Source organism: Eucyclogobius newberryi, unplaced genomic scaffold, assembly GCF_026437365.1.
Source record: "Eucyclogobius newberryi isolate DKJ021-1_F unplaced genomic scaffold, fEucNew1.0.hap1 SCAF_11, whole genome shotgun sequence".
Lineage (NCBI taxonomy): Eukaryota > Metazoa > Chordata > Actinopteri > Gobiiformes > Gobiidae > Eucyclogobius > Eucyclogobius newberryi.
The window spans coordinates 726,859-750,000 of record NW_027315735.1 but is presented as its reverse complement, the minus strand read 5'-3'; the positions used below and the strand labels follow the sequence as shown (position 1 = coordinate 750,000).

Below are 23,142 nucleotides of genomic sequence, written 5' to 3'. Positions count from 1 at the left end.
GCGTACATGTGGTCACATGTTTCAGGTGCGTACATGTGGTCACATGTTTCAGGTGTGTACATGTGGTCACATGTTTCAGGTGCGTACATGTGGTCACATGTTTCAGGTGCGTACATGTGGTCACATGTTTCAGGTGTGTACATGTGGTCACATGTTTCAGGTGTGTACATGTGGTCACATGTTTCAGGTGCGTACATGTGGTCACATGTTTCAGGTGTGTACATGTGGTCACATGTTTCAGGTGCGTACATGTGGTCACATGTTTCAGGTGTGCCATTGCAGCCGGTCTCTAACCTTCAGGGACATTTAGTACAAAGTTCAAATACATGTTCTCAATTGTAAAAAGTATCCACTGTCAAATGTACTCAATATGTTCCATAGCAAAATAAAACTGGACAAAAGTACAAAAGTCTAGGTTTCAGCATCATCCAAGGAGCTCCTTCAGTTCTTCTGAGCAGGTTTTGGTAAATCACAGAATATAAATATGTCTCTGAAGGGAGGAGTTGAAACTAACACCTTGGTTATCGACAGTGAAGAGAATCTGTGGTTTGCCAAGTCCATAGTAATTATTATTATTATAAGTAATATCTTACGTGGTGAAAAGTCAAAAATGAATCACTGTCACTCACTGAGCCACTGTCGCCCCGATCCACTTTGTACTTTTGTCTATATTTGTCGTTTATCAAAAATGCTTTGACAATTACTTGACATTTTCATTTGAACTTCAGACTTCCTATCCCCAAGCCTCTAGTCTTAAACGCATTTTCCACATTATTCTCTCCTATTGACAGATGAAACGCCGCTAAATGCCACTAAACTGTCCGTCCTGTACAGAATATCAACTAGAAAAACTCATTTCCAAAAAGGGAACTGCAGCGTCGCGTTGGCCCGTTTCCAGACGCTAACCTTGTTTCCGAGGCACTACATCACGACTGGACCTGCCTCTACGATGGAGCTTTGTGAAGGCCGATGACAATATAAAGACTCAAGAGCTCGAATAGAAGAACAGCCAAGAGTGTCCAGGACAGAACTGCAACATCTTAATAATGGGACGTTTCAGGTAAGTGTGATGACAGTTGTGGTATAATGGCCGTTTAATGGAGACGTCACGAGTTAGCCCTTTCATATTAAGGAAAACGGACTCTGCACTAAGTTGTTTTAATTGTTAAAGCAAATATTTGTTAACTTGAGTGGGTATTTTATTGAGTAATAACCATAAAGTAAGTGTAGTTCCCAGACAGAATCAAATTTGGTAATGCGCCTTTAAAAAAAAAACGTATAAAATCTTACACCATTGGATTTTTCTGCACATTCCTTATATTTTAAAGTGTCCTTTTTTTTAGTTTAGTCTACCAAAAATGTAATCTTTTATGATATTGGCTTCAGTTTTGAAATTTCGATACACCACAAATGTGTATTTCCATGACTCCAGACAGCAGCTTTACTTCTTACACAGAAGACATTCTGAGCATGACTAGTCTCCACTTAGACTAAATCACTTTGTTTGTTCAGTGTTCAGAAACAGCTTCAGTTTGAATTGGGGCTCATTTTAGTCAAGCGTTTTAGGGGAAATCGTCCAAAATGACAAGAGGTTCTGTAACAACAATTGTATAAGGTTTTCATTCCTTTTTCTCCAAGCGACTATAAAATCCCTGTCACTTGATGAGAAACAGTTCTTCAATTAAACAAATGGGTCTTGACATTTACGCTTTTGTCTATCTAACGTGGACCTCGGTTAAGAACGAATGAGGCAATCTCCCCTTAACTTCGCGCAACCTTTTCCGGCAAAAGGAAGACGCTCATTAGCATGCATGAAGCAAAAAACTGCCTTCGCTATCAATGTAATTATTGAATTGGATCTGGTTGTCTGTTTCCCGGTCCGTTCCCGTCACTGTTATTATTGCGATTGCTGTTTGTTTAAGGGGAAAACGACGATGATGAATTGAAATGGCAGGTTATTGCGGCGGATCAGTGGGAGGTACATGCAGGACGGCTAGTTAATGGTGCGTCTAGTGGAAATGTAGAGTAAATAAGCAGCTGTTGCATCTTTGGGCTGAGCGTGTCCTTTGGAAAGGGCAAAAAGCACTGTTGAAGATAAGCACGGCATTACAGATCGTCCATAGATGTTCCAACGGCTTCTCCTCGATGTCTTGTTCCTGTATGGTTACATGTAGTGAGAGGGTAGTGGGGGGATCATAAAGGAAGGGGACAAATCAATAGACTGCGATATATGGTAAAGCATTAACATAAGGCAATTCCGTAAGTTCTTTGCCAGCGTACCGGCAGCTTTCTACTACGTTTAAATGTATTATGTTAAGTGGACGGAAGCCTTGCAGCTGCAGAGCCTGGGGTTGGAATCTAAATGCATCCGTTATTGGTCACGATGCAAGGAAGTGTCGGTTGAGAATTTCAAAACAAAATGAAATGAAGAAGAGAAAAGAATCGTGGACACACCTGATAAACTACTAGGTAAAGTTCTTCTGTTTATCTAATTACAATGTAGTTTGGTGGGGTAGAACCTGTAGTAAATATGTATATTATAGTTTTACATCCCTGAAATTGCAGTTTGAAAAATAAAACTTAAATAATACAGGAAGCAGAGCTTTGTTCTAAAACAGAATCCCTCTGTGATGTCATCAATATGCGACGTCATTAAAAATATAATTTACACTTAACTGACACCATTTTAAATGATCATTCAACAAATAAAGGTTTTATATGCTGCATTTCCCATTCAATAGATATAATATTTAGTTTTAACCGCTATGGCGACATTGCAGATATCTTCTTCTGATACCCATGAGGTCGTTTGCTAAGCTAGCATTAGCGCTCACATTTATCACTCTTATCAGTTTTGCGAAGTATGCTGCTTCACTGTATTAATGTAAAGTCTGGTGCGTAGGCTCATGAATATATTGTGTCAAATGTATGTTATTAACTGGGTTTTTATGACATGAGTTATGCTCGATGTTTCCCCGACACTTCCCAGTCAACAAATCTTCCTCTTGTCCATATATATTGAACAGCCATGTTTGATTTACAGTGTTGCACCAAATGACCCTTAGCAGATGCAGTCGAGGAGCCGTTCTTCATTTTATGGATGGCAATATAAATGACACTACCACCGGTTCCACTTAAAGGACACGTTATGCTCGCTTTGAATTTTCCCTGGATCTTTGCGTCAAATAGAACTCCAAACATCTCCAGCGTAGTTTTCCATAAACCATCACCAGACTTGTTCTGCAGTCAAACTGTTTTCAGGAACGCATGGTTTTATTAGTATAGCATTCACGTTGCCTTAGGGCTACATTTATTTATTTTTTCATTGTCCCAAGGGGACCACAACGTTTAAAAGTCAATTAACCTGTTTCTATGGATATAGTGTTGTTTTTCCTGAATACACCACAGTATGGCATTACTATTTGTATTTACAGTTGCAGAAGCATAGTTACTTTTATTTATATGAATATACAGATGCTTATTTGTTTAGTTTATTTATAAAAATACTAGATTGGCATGTTGTTGTCTTTATCTATAGTTGGCCACACACTCAAAAATAGATTTTTCTCTTAGAACTTTTTCAGGTACTCACCATTCAACAATAACATCACATAGAACATCATTTTACATATTGTTCCATATTAAACTGCAATACTGGCATTTTCCTGTTACAGGCAGCAAATTGTACTTGTAATTAATTATTTTTATTCATTTATTTTATTTCTAATTTGGGCTTTGTGGTGATACATTTAAAGCCCTAACTGTGTCACCCTGAGTCTTCATTTTTCCAAATACTCACAACTAGATACAGGGATGTGGGCAGGGATAGGGGGTAGGTGAAAACACGGCATTTCAAAGCACTCTGCCTCAGTTGCAGGACAATACAGTTTTAACTCAAACATGCAGGAATCACTCAGAACACAACTTTGACTAAAGTTGAGGAAAAACTGTTGTAACATTGTTAAAAACTCATTAAAGCTGATTTTGCCGTCTCATTTTGCATTAAATACAAACTATATTCACTTAAGATCCTCATTTCCCTTGTTCTACTTAATTAGACTGTATTTCACGGTGAATCTTGAGAAACATGGTTCTCTTATTTGATTACACAAGAAAAAGTATATTTATTTTTAGCCTAACATCCAACACGATGTGATGAAGACGCTGTCCTAATCTAATTCCTGCTCCTCTCCATCTCCTGGTGAAGGCAGTAGGTGACTGTAGATTGCATCAGCAGATTTAATTCAATAGTGTTCCGAGCGGCGCAGTAATGAATGAATGGAAGCGTTCTCATCGGGCTAATACTTTCAGCCGGGTGAGAGCCGTGGCTACAGCTCCATTAGCCTGCACTCTCTTCACTGCCTCATTTAAGGAGCAGATGGGGAATGTCACCTGTAGTAAAAAAAAAAGGATGTTTTATTCAAATAGATGATGCTGCGTTTAAAAGCTTTGGTTTAAACTAAAACGACCACCAAAAGTGTGAGATTGACAGACGGATCGATGATGCGGTCACTGCATCGGACCGTTGTGGTGAAGAGGACAAAGCTCTTGATTTACGTCATGGTCATGAGCTTTGGGTAATGACCCAAAGGACAAGATTGCGGATACAAGCGGTCAAAATGAGTTTCCTCCGCCGGGTGGCTGGGTGCTCGGAGTAGAGCCGCTGCTCCTCCAGCTGAGGTGGCTCGGGCATCTGTTCCGGAGCCTCCTGGGCGCCTCCCTCGGGAGGTGTTTCAGGCATGTCCCACCGGGAAGAGGCCCCGGGGAAGACCCAGGACACTCTGGAGAGACTATGCCTCTCGGCTGGCCTGGGAACGCCTCGGGATCCCCCCGGAGGAGTTAGAGGAAGTGTCTGGGGAGAATTCTGGGAGTCCCTGCTTAGACTGCTGACCCCTTGACCCGGCCGTGACCACTGCTGCTAGCCCAAATCAAATGTAAATATAGAAAATCAAAGTAGAGCCTGTGTTATTGAGTGTCTGCGTGATGTCACACAGACACTATATGTTCTTGTATTACATGTATTACATGAGGGGGAGAGAGAGGGAGGGAGAGAGGGGGGGAGAGGGGGCGGGGGAGGGGGAGAGAGAGGGAGGGGGGGAGAGAGAGGGAGGGGGGAGAGGGGGAGAGAGGGGGAGGGGGAGAGAGGGGGAGGGAGAGACGCAGACACTCCAGCAATGGCTTCAGCCATTGCAGATTTTCTAGCTGTACTTGACGTCGGGCTTCACAATCTTAGGAATGGTTATTTTATTGAATTTTTTTATTGAATTTGCAGCATATTATGTTCAAAAAGCTGGATTGTGTTCGGAATGTGACTCATTTCAGAGAATGTAGAAAAAAATGCAGTTGTATCATCCGGAATCTGTCTCTAGAAAAACAAGACGTTTTGACTCTCATCCCAAGAGTCTAAATCTGCGACTTGAGTCTGGGAACTCAGGTTTTATATCCTACTCAGAGTAAGCCCCTCCCTCCTGATTTGAACAAAGATTGCCTCTTTAACTCTTCTTTCAAACCATCTTTTCTCCTGCTTAGAATCTTCACCTCACTGTCTTCGATAGAGTGCTTTGTGGTTTGCACGGCGCTCTGTGGTCCTGAACTCGAGTGTCTTCTGTGCTCATAAAGCCTCTTGTGAAGTGGCTGTTTAGTCTCTCCTATGTTTTTCTCTCCGATAATCTTCTTCACTGCATTGGATAGAACACACTACGTTGCTCAGTTTTTGTGTCGGAATCTAATTTCAGAGAAGAGGAAAACATTATAAACTAATACCAGAATCCCATGTATTTCAGAACTTGGTTTCCTTCAAAAAGTTTTTTTTTTTTTCCAGAGGACATTCAATTATCTAAACAAATGCAGTATTTGTGATTTGATAATTGCGTCAACTCAAATTACAATTCTTTTTCAATATTTTGTGCAGCCGTAGTGCTAACTTTAGTGTATTGTGTAACAATACAATTTAATTCTTGCATTTGTTTGCATTGTCCATACAAAACAGAACAATCCATATGAGTTATTTTTCCACCATTCCCAAACAGGCAGAAACCTGGCACACTGAGTCTCCCTCTGCAGATGGTGAGAGCTGCACAGAAGGGCCGTGTCCAGGACTGGAAGCTCCACGCTGTGAGGGGAAGTGCTACTCCAGAGTCTTTAAATATGGCCCACTAAGAGGAGCAAACACACAGAAATAAATAAAAAAAAAACAGTGCTCTGATTCTCACTTCCACATATCACATCTGTTCTTTTATTTACCCAATTATTCATCAAACAGTTACATTTTTCTCTTTTTCAATTGTTGTCTTCTTTTCTGAATTCAAGGCATGTTACTTGCATGTATCACTTGCTTATTGGAAATTGTTTAATAATCAGCTTATTAGAACCATTTTGCACATGGTTTAATGAGAAACGCATGTTTTTTTAATGGTTTGACATTGACATTTATAAGGTATTATAAGATATCTGAAAATGCTAATAATTATGTAGTGCCTATTTATGCTTTATAAAGGCGCTTGAGGCACCTTATTTTAAAAAAAAAATAACTATTTATTATTCAAATAGCTTTCATCATGTGGAATTCAATGGCAGCAGTTTGTTTTTTGGGGGGGTTTTGCTGGCGTTTTTTTATTTTTATTTTGAATATCAAAACAGAAGCTTTAGTTGTTAGGGTTAGTTACCATCCATTTTTCTACCAAGCAGGGCTGACACAGAGACAGAGACAGAGACATTACAGACAGTTCACTCTCACATTCATTCACTAGGGCCAATTTAGAGTCACCAATTGTACCTAACACATGCATGTGTTTGGACGGTGGGAGGAGCCGGAGAACCCTGAGAGAACCCACGGTAACACGGGGAGAACATGCAAACTCCACCCAGAGAGATCATGTGATGTTGGTCTGGTCCGGGAATCGAACCCATGATCTCCTTCTTGGGAGGCAAGAGCGCTAACCGCCTTTGCTAGGAAAATGGATGGACATTTAACAGCAAGGAAAGATTTGTTTCAGCTGAATTTCTGTTTCTCTTTTCCATTACAATAGAACTTTTACACACTGCGCCTCAAATATAAATACACTAGAGACTTCGCACGTCACTGTTAAAAAATAAAACATGCATAATTATCATTTTACTGCTTTTACATTTCAAGTAATGCCTTGTGTTTGTATGGAAGCCCCTCTCCATGTGAGTCGGGGGAAGTCTGCTGAATAAATGATGCTGTATCCTCCTGCTCTAAGTTGTTTCTTGTGTAGTAAGACATGTTTTATGTACAGCGATGCTAACGAGCCACGTTAGCTCCGAGCACTCACATGGTCAAGTTCTGTGTGAGACGGACACAAACGAAACACGGGCAGCGGGCGTTTTGCACAGATGTTTGAAGTGACACAACCGCTTGAGGCCCAGAGGCTTGAATATCAGTCCTGTGCTGTCTCCATAGGTTTTATGAAATTATGAATGATATTTTTGATGGCACTGGAAACACATGCAATTCTCGCACATACAAAGACTTTTCATTTTTAATTATTCTATTTAAATGGTATCTATTAGGTTCTGCTTTTCCAAAACATGATTTATTCTATAATAAGTTTGGATTTAGTAAACTGTTGGACACGGCCATGGTAACCAGTTACTCCTTCAGGCCCCCTGCTGGTGAGGCCCCAGACAGCAGCCCATACAGCCTGCTTCTTTAATCCGGCCCTGCCCATAACCACAACAGGACAATACCGATCTAAAGATGATGTTATTGTTATAGACCGATGATGCAAAATTGGCTGTAAGGAGATTCCTAATAAGTTGCATTTTTTGTGATATGAGCATATTTATTTTCTTAAACTGTGACACGTGTGCTCGGATTCGACCGCCATTTTGACACAAATGAAAACAATTCCTCTGTTTGTCATTGTGAACTTAAGCTCTCATAAGGCAACGTAACATTAAAGGTCCCATAACATGCAAAATCGACTTTTCAGAGCTTTTAACCTTCTTACATTGCTATTTGTGCTTCATATATGTCCAGAGTGTTTTTTTGATTGATTCCCGCAGTTTTTAGCTTTAGTACAGACTATCTCCTTTCCTCCAATCTCCAAACTGACGGGCGGTGGATGCAAGACCGCGTCATAAGGACAATTATTTCAAATTTCAGTTATTATTGTCCTGCACTTTAACCTTAAAGTGCCCCCTACAGGTCGGACGACTCATTGAACTAAAATGCACTTGGGATGAATAATTTTATAATTTTGATAAAAAAATTATTATTATTTCAAATATCACAGAATAGCAATTTTTTTAGGTTTGTAACGTCACATTTATGACGTCCCACTAGGAAGTTACCCAACAAACAGTGGGCAAAAAGCATCTAATGTCACCATTTTTTAATTTGAGAAATAAAAATATATCAGAGCGACTTTATTTTGTTGAAATATATTATTTAGAAAGTCAAAAAAGTAGTTTATTTTGTGTAAATTCTGCATAAACGTTGACTGGAATGACATTTTCTCCACAACTACCTACTCGATTGGTGTAAAACGACAATTTATTTGTACAACAGGCATAAATACACCAAATAAAGTCAAAATTAGAAAACCGTAAAAACCTGTCATAGGCACTTCAGCTTTAACCTTATTCAATACACAGCATATGATAGCAATATTAACATTTTCATACATAAATGTCAACAAATCTGATCATTTTAGTTTAATGAATAATTCTACTGAACGCCATGAGACCCATAGACTTGTGTCCCTGTGTTCTGTTGTCTTCTGCAGTGGGTGGACGTGTATGGGGGGGATATCGAGGGCAGGCACGGCTCCACCGACACTCCTTTAGCCTCATTTCAGCCCGGCCAGCTCCCTCGCCTCTTTAATATTTCACATCTCCTTCACAAACGAGCCAGAAGGCATTCAATCAAGTGTGAACAAATAAATTGGCCACAACCGATGCCACGCCGCACTACATACGGGCACTGTTTGATCAGAAAACCGGGGCAGTGGGAGTGAGCGCGCGCTGGAGACGCTACGAGCCTGTAAATGTGTGAAATTACAGCGTGACGAGAGGCTAGCATGACAAACGCCGGCTTTGAAATGGTTAATGAAGGGCTGCTCGTCACTGACCTCGAAACGCCGAGTGCTGCTTCCAACGAGTTAACCGTCACAACTGATTATTGGAACGGACAGGTCGGGATGTGGGACTGTTCACCGACGATAACGAACCAATGTTTAAAGGTGCACTGTGTAACTTTACTGAATGTGCCACAGTTTGGCGTTAAACTGATCTCGGTTCAGTTTATTCAGTTATAGGTGTTCGTATTGCTCAAATATACATATACATATATACTATTCCAGGCCCCTTTCCATAGTGCTCTTCAAGAACAGCGATATCATGATTAGAGTATATTTCGGTATAATACTCTGCATATTTTACAACACACACACTACAAACTGCACCTCGGGACGCTTGTGTTTGCTGTGAACACCATGATGGTTTATGGACTTAAAAACTGCATGGGAGAAATCCAGGCTTTTACCAGGAACAATCTGGAGAGACTGTTTTCTGAGTGCTCGGAGAGGACTTCCTCAGTTCACGAAACAAGCGTGAATGAAGCAAAATACAAAAGCTCTAAAAAGCCAATTTTGCACAATATGTGTCCTTTAAATCAAGCTACTGCTACATTAAACTAAGAACTAAGACTAACTAAGAACTAGTGATGTAAAAATATTCACAAGCTCTATTTAAATATAATCAACAGCTGTTTATTTTGAATAAAACTCTACTTAAAGTGAACATTTTAAACATTGTTGTGGCTTTAATCCTGATTTAGGGAACTTTGGTATTATTATTTCATATGCTCTTTCACCTCCCATTCTTCATTGAAGCGCCTTCTGCGATCAGAACTGAGACTGAATAAAAATAGAGATATACTAATGAAGCCCTGAGGCATTGTGGCTGCTGCAGAGCCATGTGTACATGAAACAACTGGACCCCAGAACGAGTCCAGAGATGATTTATCTGACTTAAGCATCATCCAGGAGGAGAGGGGATTTGGAGATGACCTCGGGAACAGGATTCATGAAACAAGCGTGGATAAAAAAACAACTCCAGGCATGTTTTCGATGAAGGGACAACAACATGATATGGTTTTATAAGCTTAACAATACATTTAGCCACCACATGTGTCCTTTAACACAGGGGTCCCACACCGCCGGACCAGGGCCCAAAATCAGGCCGCGGGCCGCCTATTCCCGGCCCCCAGAGACAAACCTGTATTTTATTATTTTAGCTTTAAAGTCCGTTGCTATGTCCCTGAGGTCTTTATCTGTTTTACCATGAAAATAAAGAGCCAATTATAGAGCTAATAAACAACAAACATGAGTAATAAGGTATTTTAAAAGTTATTGAAGGGTTTGTACACATTGTACACATGTTGTTACTGGCTCTGCCCTCTTCAACCGGCCCCTGAAAAGAAATGTGTGATTGCACCGGTCCTTGCGAGGAAAGAGGTTAAAGAACATTCATGTATAAACCTCCGCACAAAACCACAGTCTTATATTAAATCGAAACCAAACCCTCACATTGCTTTATTGGTCCAAACAACTTGATGATTTCCCCCGGCCGCGTTACCCATAATGCCGTTCAATAATGCAGGGCCGCGATGACATTAGCGCTGCAAACGAATGCCCTCCATTAGTTTCCCTGCGCTGTAATCAAATGCGTGTTTACTTCAGGTCAGGCCCGGTGTAATTATTTATGACTAATAACCACAATGCACTGCAGCGATGGAGACGCCAAAAGAGTTCTGGAGTCATGTGTTTGGCGCATGCATCAGGGCTCAAATACTGCTGTCAGGAGTGTGGCTTTATTGCAGTACATACTTATTTATTTAGTGTATTACATAAAATTACACCTACAAATTGGTAGGTAAAAAAATGTGTTTACCGCATTTTCCGAACTATAAGGCGCACTTAAAAGCGCTGTTCTCAAAAAACGACAGTGCGCCTTATAATCCAGTGCGCCCTATAGTGTGGAAAATACGGTAAATATTGTAAATGACAAAGAAAAAGGTAGACAGTTGTTTTTATACATTACTTTATGAACTTTTACTTAAGTTTTGAGGGTCCGTCTTTTGGAAATACGTGAATTCAGAATGTTTTGTCAGTCCAAATACACCAATATGAATAAATTAGCGTAATATCCAAACAATCGTGTACTTAATTCATATTTTCGAGGAAACGAGCAGCAGATTTTCACCTAAATTTGTGCCAAAACGGCTAAAGAGGCTTTAGAATCCACATAACACTTTATTTTGTTTAGATGTTGGATTCAAACATTCTTTTTCAAACAGCAGCGACTTTGGATTTCATATTTAGTATTTCAGTAAACTAGAGCTGATTGTTTCAGAGGTAAAATGTGTAATAAGCGGAAGAAGAAGTGTGATGAATCAGGTTTAATCCATCAACATCTCGTTAAATCCAAAGCTCTGTGTGTTTAGGAGCTGCTTTAATCGCTTTACGTCTTAGTTTTTAGAAAGCTATAAATGCAACTAGAATAAACTAAAACATGAATAATAAACATCTTTCAGTGCAGATTTCAGACAATTGTGTTGTTGCCATGTGACAAATCATGTACTGAAAGACTAAACTGATCAAAACAAAATGATAAAAAACAGTTCTGCCTGTAGCGTCTCACATTAATTAGCTTTAAAACAACTAAAAATACAATTGATATACATATAAAGAAGATGATTGATTCATTATAGATTCCAGAGACATAGATACCACAGACATTGTCTGACTTCATCGCCACCACAGACATTGTTGATTCATTTCTCCCTGTGGCCCTCAGAGGCAACTGTTGTTGTGATTTTGGGCCTTACAAAAATAAATTGATTTGATTTGATTTGATTCCGGCTTAATAACTGCTAAACTAAAGCATTAGGAGTTAAGCCTGAATTATTCTATTTGTTTATGTTTCATTTGCTGTAGTTCAGGTTTTGTCAAGTTTGCACAACTTTACGAGACAATAAAGGCTCATTTAGCCTGATCCAAGTGTAATAAAGTCGATTGGATGTTTGACGTGTATTGGCACCAAACGAGTCGGGTTCTTTCCAAGTATATTTAAGAAGAACAGTCAATCTATGAGGCTCTTTTGTGCTTTACAGCAGATAAAGACGAGACTGGACGGGAAGCGACAAACCAGGAGCTCAGACCACAAGCCACCGCTGCAACTCCAACTGAACGGGATCAATATCTGTCCCGAGAGTCTGATTAATACTCGCCTTCCACGAGCAAAAACCAACACTGCATCACCAGCTCGCCGGCTCGTCCCCGGGGCCACTTTCAGTCAGTGTGGCGGGCGGAAACGTCACGCCAAACCTTACACCAACGTCACGCCAACCTCACGCCAACATCACGCCAACGTCACACTAACATCACGCCAACGTCACGCCATCGTAACGCCATCGTAACGCCATCGTCACGCCAACATCACGCCAACGTCACGCCAACGCCACGCCAATGTCACGGCAAACATCATGCCAACGTCACGCCAACGCCACGCCAACGTCACGGCAACGTCACGGCAAACATCATGCCAACGTCACGGCAAACATCATGCCAACGTCACGGCAAACGTCACGCCAACGTCACGCCAACGTCACGGCAAACATCATGCCAACGTCACGTCATCGTCACGCCAACGCCACGCCATTGTCACGCCAACGTCACGGCAAACATCATGCCAACGTCACGGCAAACATCATGCCAACGTCATGCCAACGTCACGCCAACGTCACGCCATCTTCACACCACCGTCACGCCAACTTCACGCCATCGTAACACTAACGTCACATCAACGTCACGCCAAACCTCACGCCAACGCCACGCCATCGTTGCGCCAACGTCACGCCATTGTCACGCCAAACGTCACGCCATCTTCACACCACCGTCACGCCAACTTCACGCCATCGTAACACTAACGTCACATCAACGTCACGCCAAACCTCACGCCAACGTCACGCCATCGTTGCGCCAACGTCACGCCATTGTCACGCCAAACGTCACGCCATCGTCACGCCAACGTCACGCCATCGTAAAACTAACGTCACATCAACGTCACGCCAAACGTCATGCCATCGTTGCGCCAACGTCACGCCATCGTCACGCCAACGTCACGCCATCGTAACACTAACGTCACATCAACGTCACGCCAAACGTCACGCCATCGTTGCGCCAACGTCACGCAATTGTCACGCCAAACGTCATGCCATCGTCACGCCAAAGTCATGCCATCGTCACGCCAACGTCACGCCATCGTCACGCCAACGTCACGCCATCGTTGCGCCAACGTCACGCCATTGTCACGCCAAACGTCACGCCAACGTCACACGATCGTAACACTAACGTCACATCAACGTCACGCCAAACATCACGCCATCGTTGCGCCAACGTCACGCCATTGTCACGCCAAACGTCATGCCATCGTCACGCCATCGTCACGTCAAACGTCACACCAACGTCACACCAACGTCATGTCAACGTCACGCCAAACGTCACGTCAACGTCACACCAACGTCACACCAAACGTCATGCCAAACGTCACACCAACGTCACACCAACGTCACACCAACGTCACGTCAACGTCACACCAACGTCACACCAACGTCATGTCAACGTCACACCAACGTCACACCAACGTCACACCAACGTCACGTCAAACGTCACACCAACGTCACACCAACGTCATGTCAACTTCACGCCAAACGTCACACCAAACGTCACGTCAACGTCACACCAACGTCACACCAAACGTCATGCCAAACGTCACACCAACGTCACACCAACGTCACACCAACGTCACGTCAACGTCACACCAACGTCACACCAAACGTCATGCCAAACGTCACACCAACGTCACACCAACGTCACACCAACGTCACGTCAACGTCACACCAACGTCACACCAACGTCACGCCAAACGTCACGTCAACGTCACACCAATGTCACACCAAACGTCATGCCAAACGTCACACCAACGTCACACCAACGTCACACCAACGTCACGTCAACGTCACACCAACGTCACACCAACGTCACGCCAAACGTCACGTCAACGTCACACCAACGTCACACCAAACGTCATGCCAAACGTCACACCAACGTCACACCAACGTCACTGCAGCCTCAGTTAGAGATGAGCGGGTTTGAGTTTGCGTCCCTCTCTCTCACATCACCATGTGTGAGATCAATCGTGACTCGTGATGTCTGTTTTACTTCTTAACGTGCAATGAGAGGAACGTAAAGGTTTATGCACGTGAGGTCCATCAGCCAATCACATCGCAGCATTGTTTCATGCAGGAGTGTGTGATGTTCTGATCAGAACAAACATTTATATTGTAATTCACTTTTAATAGAGCAATAAAACATTTCAATTGATTTAAAAAGGATCATTAGACTATTTGTTATGAATTATAATAAATTGATAGTGAAAAATAACCAGACATATTATGATTACGTATGTTATAGAATAATACTATATATTTTTATATAAAAGTGGCAAAGTTGCAGAAACACAGTCTCTTCACTAGAGCGAGGTTTGGACCTTCACTTCTCGTTCTGTTCATTCTCTGGGAATAACATGTTTGTTTTATCAGTGTTAATTGTTAATCAAGCAATGCTTATGCCATTTGTTTAATTTAATATAACTTGTTTTGTCACTTTGGCAAGAAGGAACAGTTGGGAGCTGTAAAAGATAAATTAGTAAGGATAACTATTAATTTTACATTTTCAGTTAAAATGAATCAATTTGATCATAATTATTTTCATAGCCAATATTGTATTGAGTAATTAAGTACACTAATGTATTAATAACTGGCTTTAGTCACTTTCTCCTGGCACAGTTTCATCACATCATCATTTTATAGCATTACAACCTCAACATTTTACTCTTACTTTAGCGGCTGGACCACATTAAAATGCACCAGAATACACGAAAAAGGTCTGAAAATCTCTGGGGGAGGGCCCCCAGACCCCCCTGTTCATTCATTTAAACTAATGTGCTAATGTGGCTGTCGACCCTTAACGCCCACAAATACGCCCAAAAACATATCTGGGATGTGTGTTATTTGTACAGGGAGTAGAGGTGATGTCAGCGGAATACCAAGTTGCATTGTGGGATTTAAGTTATCAATATTTGAGCTTGTGAGGTGCTGAGAATAAAGTAACTGGCAAACGGATGCCCTGGAGTTTTGGTGCTCTTTGTTTGCGTTGAAGAAAGTTCCCACATGTGAATTGTTCATTGACAATGGCAATAAAACTGATTCTGATGAGGTGGTGAGGGGCCCCCAATTTTTTTTTTCGCTTAGGGCCCCCTAAAGGCTTGGGCCGGCCCTGTATATATATATATTGAAGTATACAATAAATACTTCATCTTTCCTTAAAGCGTTTTTCGAAAAAATAAATCCCTCATGCTACAGAATATATCATCATTAAACCAAATTCCATCTAAAATGCAGAACCTTTTTCAACATTTTGAAACAAAAACCTTGGTATTATTGCGATTATTGTGTTAACCAATTCAAATTTAAACATTTATGTGCTATATTGTGCAGCCCTAATGTGTTGTATGCACTTTAAACCTTATTTAAAACCTATTTGAACTCATATCTGCACTTTAAAACCATAATCTAGCTTTTAAGTAAAGCAAGGTAAAGTTTGTGCCGTGATCCCGTTCCTTAGGCACTTTGAAGGACTCCAGTAGATGCACTCCTGTCGCCTTTCCCCATCAGCTGTTATTAATGGAGAGATGGAAGGCCCCGCCCCCTGCCCCTCCCCTCCCCCCGCACACTGTAAACCAGGCTCGTGATTAACTGTCAAGGCTCTCAGCTAAACCGCGCACGTTCTCCGTCTCGTTCCATTAATCAGGTTCTTGCTCGGGTCGGCGGAGAGGGCGTGTCTGTGAGTGCAACTCTGGGGCTCTCGGGAACTCGAGATATCCTAACAGAGTGGTCCCCAAACGCTTTCTGTCTCTCCTAAAGCCAACGTTTCCATAGGAGCAGCTGGCCCATCCCTAGAGCATGAGTACATTCAGCAACATCGTGATTCTTTTGAGGGGATAATATACTAAATATATCTAATCCACCCTCGCTGTGTGAAGGAGAGGTCTTTCCTTCCTGCTGCTGTTTATAACAAACACTGTTAGTCCTGAACACGCGCAATACTGACTTAATCATGTGCAATACCGTCATATTCATGTGCAATACTGACTTAACCATGTGCAATACCGTCATATGCATGTGCAATAATGACTTAATCATGTGCAATACCGTCATATTCATGTGCAATACTGACTTAACCATGTGCAATACCGTCATATTCATGTGCAATAATGACTTAACCATGTGCAATACCGTCATATTCATGTGCAATACTGACTTAACCATGTGCAATACCGTCATATCCATGTGCAATAATGACTTAATCATGTGCAATACCGTCATATTCATGTGCAATACTGACTTAATCATGTGCAATACCGTCATATTCATGTGCAATACTGACTTAATCATGTGCAATTACCTTCATACTCGCAAGCACTTAAGGCCATATTCATGTGCATACAACTGATGTCAATAAGAGTGTTTGCTTACCATTAGTATTAGTTTGATTTAGTCTTATGCTTGCTATTTTTACTTTACTTTATTTTATTATTATTTCATTTTTATCTTTATCTTTTTATTTTATTTATTTATTTTTCCTCCATTCCCTATTAAGATATGAGAGGAGTTTTGTTAATAAGAGTTTTCTGTTTTGTTTACAAGAGTTCTTCTATTAAGAGTAATAATATTCCTGTACGTTATCTGTCCTTTCCCTCTGGATCTACTGCGTTGCAACAACGGAATGTCCCCATGTGTGGACAGTAAAGGATTATCTTATGTTAATGAGGAGAAGATGTGTTGGATTATTAAGTCAATATAACATGGCGTACAGTATGTGGAGAGCAGGATGATCCCTGTGAGGAGCAGATGTTGTCACATGTGTAATGTACAGAGGACTTTCCCCTGGGCCTTCACTGACATTCTGGCCATATGAGCCCCAAGCAACGCCTTCCTTTAGGCGGCTTTGAAAAGAAGACGTCAGGGTGTCAAATAACCAATAAAGACTGGGAAAAATCAAGTATTTTTATGCATTTATCATTTGATTTTGGTTTGAATGTAAAATATGTAAAAGGCTGCATAATATTGTTTTAAAAAGACAACAAATTTGAGTAACGTGTTTAGTACTTCATGTTCAAAAAGGACTGGCTGCTTAAGAGTTCAAATATACAAATATTTCTCATCACACTATTGAACATTATTTTATTATATTTTTGTTGGAAATGGAAACCAACTGTGGATTAAATGGGATCTTTTCCTTCATCTAAAAGTGCCATTTTGTTCAATTAATCAACCAATAATCAGTAGAAAAATGCATTACTTTATGTATTCTAATTTGACTTTTGAAACTGTCAAAATGGTAATGCAATGTGTGAAAAACAAAATGCAACAAATAAATAGAATGAAGAAACCCTGTAACATTAACCAGAATATAATGATATTGTTGTATCAAAAGTAATATCAGAATCAAATGAAATGCTTCTTTTTCTAATGCATTCTTTTTTTGCAGCAGCAGCAGTTAAAAGAAAGAGAACTTCATAGACCATGATCCTTTGCTCCATTTCAGTGCAGACAACATGAAGAAATCACTGTTATTAAGCACGTTTATGTGAGAAATGTTTGGAATATGAAAATAATGATGATTTTAATGTTTCATCAAGGCATTTTAGAAGCAAAAAGTACAATTTTGACCAATCTTTTAAGCTGCAATAAATATGACTTAATATAGTGATAATATTGTACCATCCGATTTAAACGAAAATTCTGAAAAATGTTACTATAATTTTGTGTCAGTTTTTCACAATACTTTCAAAAAGTGGTGGAATTTTGTATTCACAAAAGTTGCAGTCGTTTCATTTGAGAGTATTTTAAGCTATACAATACTCTAAGTGAATCGGGGAAAATAAATACAGTTAAACATTTGGGATTGTCTGTTTGGATGTTTTCAGAAATCATGAATCACCCATAAAGTTACTGGTACTTTGATCTAAAATCATGATATTAAATTCTGTAAATCTATTATAACTATATACATTATACTGCAACTGTGATATGAATAAATGTACCACTTTTAGTTTTTTCTGACAGAGAAGAGTTTAAACTTTGTTTCTTTCATGTAAATAATCACAGTTTCACTTAAACCAGGTCAAAACAGCAACAAGGCAAAGTTTAAACACATTTGTGGGGAACTTGAACATCACATTTATAGAATAATTGTATAATAAAAAAACATATGACACATTGATGATGCCAACTACCAATTTTAGTGTTTCGTTCTGTTATTTTGTATTGCAGCTCATGTTTTTTATGTCTATTTGACTTCACAATCGTTTTTCACTTCATCTACAGATTTATTTACAGCAAACTGTACATTTTGTGAAGCTTCAATACAATTTTAAGGCTAGAGTGAAGTGTCTTTTCCATCCTTTGCTGGGAATTCTAAATTGTAAAGACTTAAAACCATCTGCAGTCAAGTGCGTATAACAGGCTTTTCCAATTTTCTAAATTATTTGCTGTAAATATACCTGTTGTACATACAAATTATCGTTTTTACACCAATCAAGTAAGTATTTGTGGAGAAAAGTCCAAAAAGCTGTAGAACATGACAGGAAGTGACATCACACAAGGAACACTCATTCCAGTCAAAGTTTATGCATCATTTACACAAAATAAACTACTTTTTTGGAATTCTAAATACAAATTCAATTAAAGGAGCTCTCCTACACTTTTATCTTATCTTATCTTATCTTACACTTTTAGATGACAATTTTTAAAAATGTGACATTAGATTTGCCCAGTATTTTCTGGGTAATTGCTTAGAGTGATGTCATCAATTACAAACAGGAAGTGAAATCATAAACCTAAAAAAAATGCTATTAAATAAATTAAAAAAATTACATTTTATATTGTTTAGCTAAATTTAGAATATATAAATCTTAACTGCATTTTAATTGAATGAGTGGTCCGACCTGTCATAGGCACATCTGAAATAACACCCTGATGACACTTGAACCAATCTTAAAGAACCAATTTCACAATAAGATTAAAAATCATTCTGACAGCTTCTTCCAACACAACACTGATTATCCAGAGTCGATTTCCCACACAAACGCTGCAGGGCATGAACTATTCCTTCCTCCATAAATAACACAGCCAGCACCGGTTGGCACAAGTTCAAACACTTCATTTTCACCTAAAAAGAACTTGGAACGCTTTCTAACAACGTTTTATTATTGCTCAACGTCATTTGCCTTTAAAAAATAGTCTTTGAATGGACTGTCGTGCTCAAACTGGTTTCCGGAAGCTTTTATATGGAAATGCGATCGATTGGAGCAGCGACGTGCACCAATCAGACGCGTTTGATTTATGTTTAACGCACTGTGAGGAGAGTAGTCGCCTGGCAACCGACTAATGAAATCTAAGAGGCGCCCAGGCTATTAAAAAAGGACCTTCGCACCTTTCTTTCCCTCTTTCTCTCTCACTCTCGGCTGTCACTGCTGCTGCTGCGTTTTTGGAGCGCTTTTCTCCTCTCCACGGCTTGTCGCTATCGAAACGAAGTCAATAAAAGCCAATCGAGTGATAAAATTAGGTGTAAAATGGAACGTTGACTGGAGATAAGCAGCGTTGGGTTGGGTGACAGCTTGGTGTACGGGCAAAGAATTGGAAATCAATCCGCAGTTATGACTTTATGCTCATTACGCATGAAAAACAGCTAAAACGTTGTTTATTGTGCTTTGGTTAACGTTTTTTTAGTAGTCGACAAGTCAGCGATTATTCTTTCCACTGGTCGACAAGTCAAACAATTATTTCTATTGTACATTGAGACTTTTCAAATACATTGTCAAATGTAAAAACAGAGGTTGAAATATGATGACTAACGACTTCTAAATAGAGAATAATTACAAATAAAGTGTATTATTGATCAAAATCTGAGTTTCTAAATATTTTTTGGACATTTTTTGATAAAAAAAATATTGGATTAAAATAATGCAATCGTTTTCCCCATAAAAGCTGTTGATCGTATGTGTTTTACAGTCCAAATATACATCATTTGTTTATTTAGTCACGATTAGTCGATTCATCTTGATTCATCTTTGCAGAACTCCTACGCCTGCCACGCCAATGTCTGTGCCAAAAGCTGTTTTATTACAACAAACGAACGGGAATATTGAGGCAAAACAAACGTGGAACAGCCGTAAATCAAATGCGTAAAAGTTGTTGAAAACGAGCAAAAAGAAGAAGAAAAATAAGGAACAAATAAAAACGACGCGCGCGTTGATGGAGAAACCTTCCGAAGTGGATGTGACTGACAACTGTTACTGTGGAAACCAAGTCGCCCTCTCTCCCTCCTGCTCCGCCACAGAACACGGATTAGAGCAGCTTCGATTGACAAGTGACAGAAAACCAATTTGCCAATTCCCCCCAAATAAATTCAAATAAAAAAAAAAATATTATAACAATATTATAAGAAAAAACACGCGCGTAAAACAGCACAAAAAACTCAGGGCAAAACGAGCCCCAAACCCATTCTCACTTACAGCAGTTGGTGACGGCAAAACTATTGGCCACTTCCAGATTGTCAATGTGCGGCGTGAGGCGGAACTCCTGCGTGCCAAACTGAACCATTCCTATCCGAAACGCGCTGTACTCCTGGTCGGCGCCTCTCGGAAACAGCCCACCTGAGAAGAAGACAAAAAAGAGCTCAAAAATGTGCGTCAGTGAAGTGTTGGGTGAAGTGCGGCTCTGGGTTGGGTTCACGCACCGATCTGGACGCTGGGCGAGCCTCCGAGCGCGCAGCCCCACAACACCAGCAGCACGGAGATGGATGAGCTGGCAATCTTTTGCATGTCCGCGGTGTCAAAATGCCCGCATCCAACCGCGGGTGGAAGGAGATGAGAGTCCGGTGAGTGGAGGTTAGATCCCGGGCATCGTGGAGAGAGGTGTCTGTGCGCGGAGGAGAGGACGTGGACGCTCCCGCTGGCTCCGTCCGTGCAGCTCTGAGCTCGGAGACGGTGTGTGCGCGCGCTCGCCGCCGCTGCCGGTGATGTCTCCTCCTACGCCGCCTCCCGTGCGTCCTCCTCCTGCCCCGCGTACACGCACACGCACACGCACGCACGGACACGCACACGGACCAGGTGGACGCACGTGTGGGAGCAATGATGTGACACAAGGCCAGATGTTCATTGCAGGGGACAAGGTTGATATCATATGTGACCCGAGTGATAACATATAGAGTCATACATGTTGTCAGTATTTTGAGTTATCTGTCGTTTTGTGCCATAAGAACTTTTAATTCCAATTTTTATGACATCTTAAAATCAACAAAACTTTGCAGTGTACATTTGCAGTGCGCACAAACCATATTGATATTTAGAATAACCTGGACCTAAACCTGGACTAAGACCAAATTAGAAAATCGACATATCGGATCGTTTTGTTAGATCTCAAAATACGTATCTCGTGTGCCAATACAGCGGCCCTGCAGGTCTGGTCTAAATTACTCTTAAGTCAACCGAGAAAACGTGAAAAATGGGATTCACTTTACTTATATATTATACTCATCTCAGATTTGTATCATAGATCAATTTTGTTTGTTTGATGCAATTTTACTGTACAATCTGATGTAGATGTACAGAGATGAATACATTATTGCAGTGTAGTGTTTGCGCAGTAGTCAAAAGGTTTTACTCAAGTAAAAGTTACTTCAACATTGTATTACTCAAATAGAAGTACAATGTATTGGTCCAAGAAATTGCTCAATTAAGAAAATAAGTTCTCCAAGATGTAAAGCTATACAGTTGACACAAATACTCAAGTCAAAGTATCACATTAAAAAAGTAGAGCAAAAATATTAAAGTACACTTTAGAAAAATTAACCTTTAGAATAAAAAGTAATTCACATTTTGACATGTTGGCATTTTGATTTTGACATCTATTAAAGCAACAAATTATGATCTTGTTCAAGACCTGTCCTGATTATTGTCATCAGAGGCAGTTTTTCTTTTTGTTTGATTTTTTTGGTCAAAGCCAAGACCCAGAAATGTGGTGACATATTAACTAAACTTTAATTGTAGTGGAGTAGAAAAGTACACAATACTTGCTCTCAAATGTATCAAAGTAATACCTAAACATTTGACTGAAACACAGTACTTTTAATGTTGTACTTCATTCCTTTACACCAGAGTGTAAGAGTAACTGTTTGGACATCAAATCTCATGTATGATTTGAAGAGAATGTAATAAGAAGAACACAGCCAGAAATCATGCAATAAATCTCATCTGAAGAAGCGGTGCAAGAAACACAAATGTTGAAAGAATATCATTATGTCAACATAAAGCTGTTGTTACTTGTTCTTTTACTCATTCAAGTAAGATAAGAGTACTATTAGTTCTAACAAAATGTTACTCATCCATCCATTTTCTACCGCTTGTTCCCTTTCGGGGTCGCGGGTGACTGGAGCCTATCCCAGTGACTTTGGGCCTTAGGCGGGGTACACCCTGGACAGTGGCCAACTCGTCGCAGGGTGAACACAGAGACATAAACATTACAGTCACATGCATGTGATTGGACGGTGGGAGGAGCCGGAGAACCCGGAGAGAACCCACGGTAACACGGGGAGAACATGCAGACTCCACCCAGAGAGATCATGTGATGTTGGTCTGGTCCGGAAATCGAAACCATGATCTCCTTCTTGGGAGGCAAGAGCGCTAATCGCCTTTGCCACCGTGCACCCCCCAAAAAAAAAAAATGTTACTCAATATAAGTCAATTATAATATCGGAAAACTACCCTGAAAAGTACAATTTATTCAAAAAGTTTCTCACGTAAAGTTGATAACCATCTCCAGCCTACATCATCAGAGGTTATAACGCTCAGAAGCATAACCAGGCTTGACTGGAATGCACATACAGTCACAATGTCTCCAGGTTCATGTCTCCGGGTTCATGCTTACTGCTACGTTCTTCAATTTATACAGCAAAGAGCTTATAGTACAGTATGTTAGAAGAACTTCAG

The 23,142-nt window shown here is 40.4% G+C and overlaps 1 protein-coding gene across 6 annotated transcripts in view; it reads right to left on the bottom strand.

The window, feature by feature from the left end:
• The window catches only part of gria2b (glutamate receptor, ionotropic, AMPA 2b), a 128,775-nt gene extending 107,646 nt beyond the window's left edge, over positions 1–21,129 (bottom strand). For all 6 annotated transcript variants that reach the window (XR_011924505.1, XR_011924506.1, XM_072434689.1 and 3 more), the window contains exons 1-2: positions 20,892–21,129; positions 20,668–20,808 (exon numbers count right to left, since the gene is read on the bottom strand). Coding sequence is in view for 4 of the 6 variants with exons in the window: in XM_072434689.1 (XP_072290790.1) it covers positions 20,668–20,808; positions 20,892–20,976 (226 nt within the window). In the remaining 2 variants the exon portion in view is untranslated. The remainder of the gene's footprint in view (positions 1–20,667; positions 20,809–20,891) is intronic.
• Positions 21,130–23,142: the final 2,013 nt, after the last annotated feature.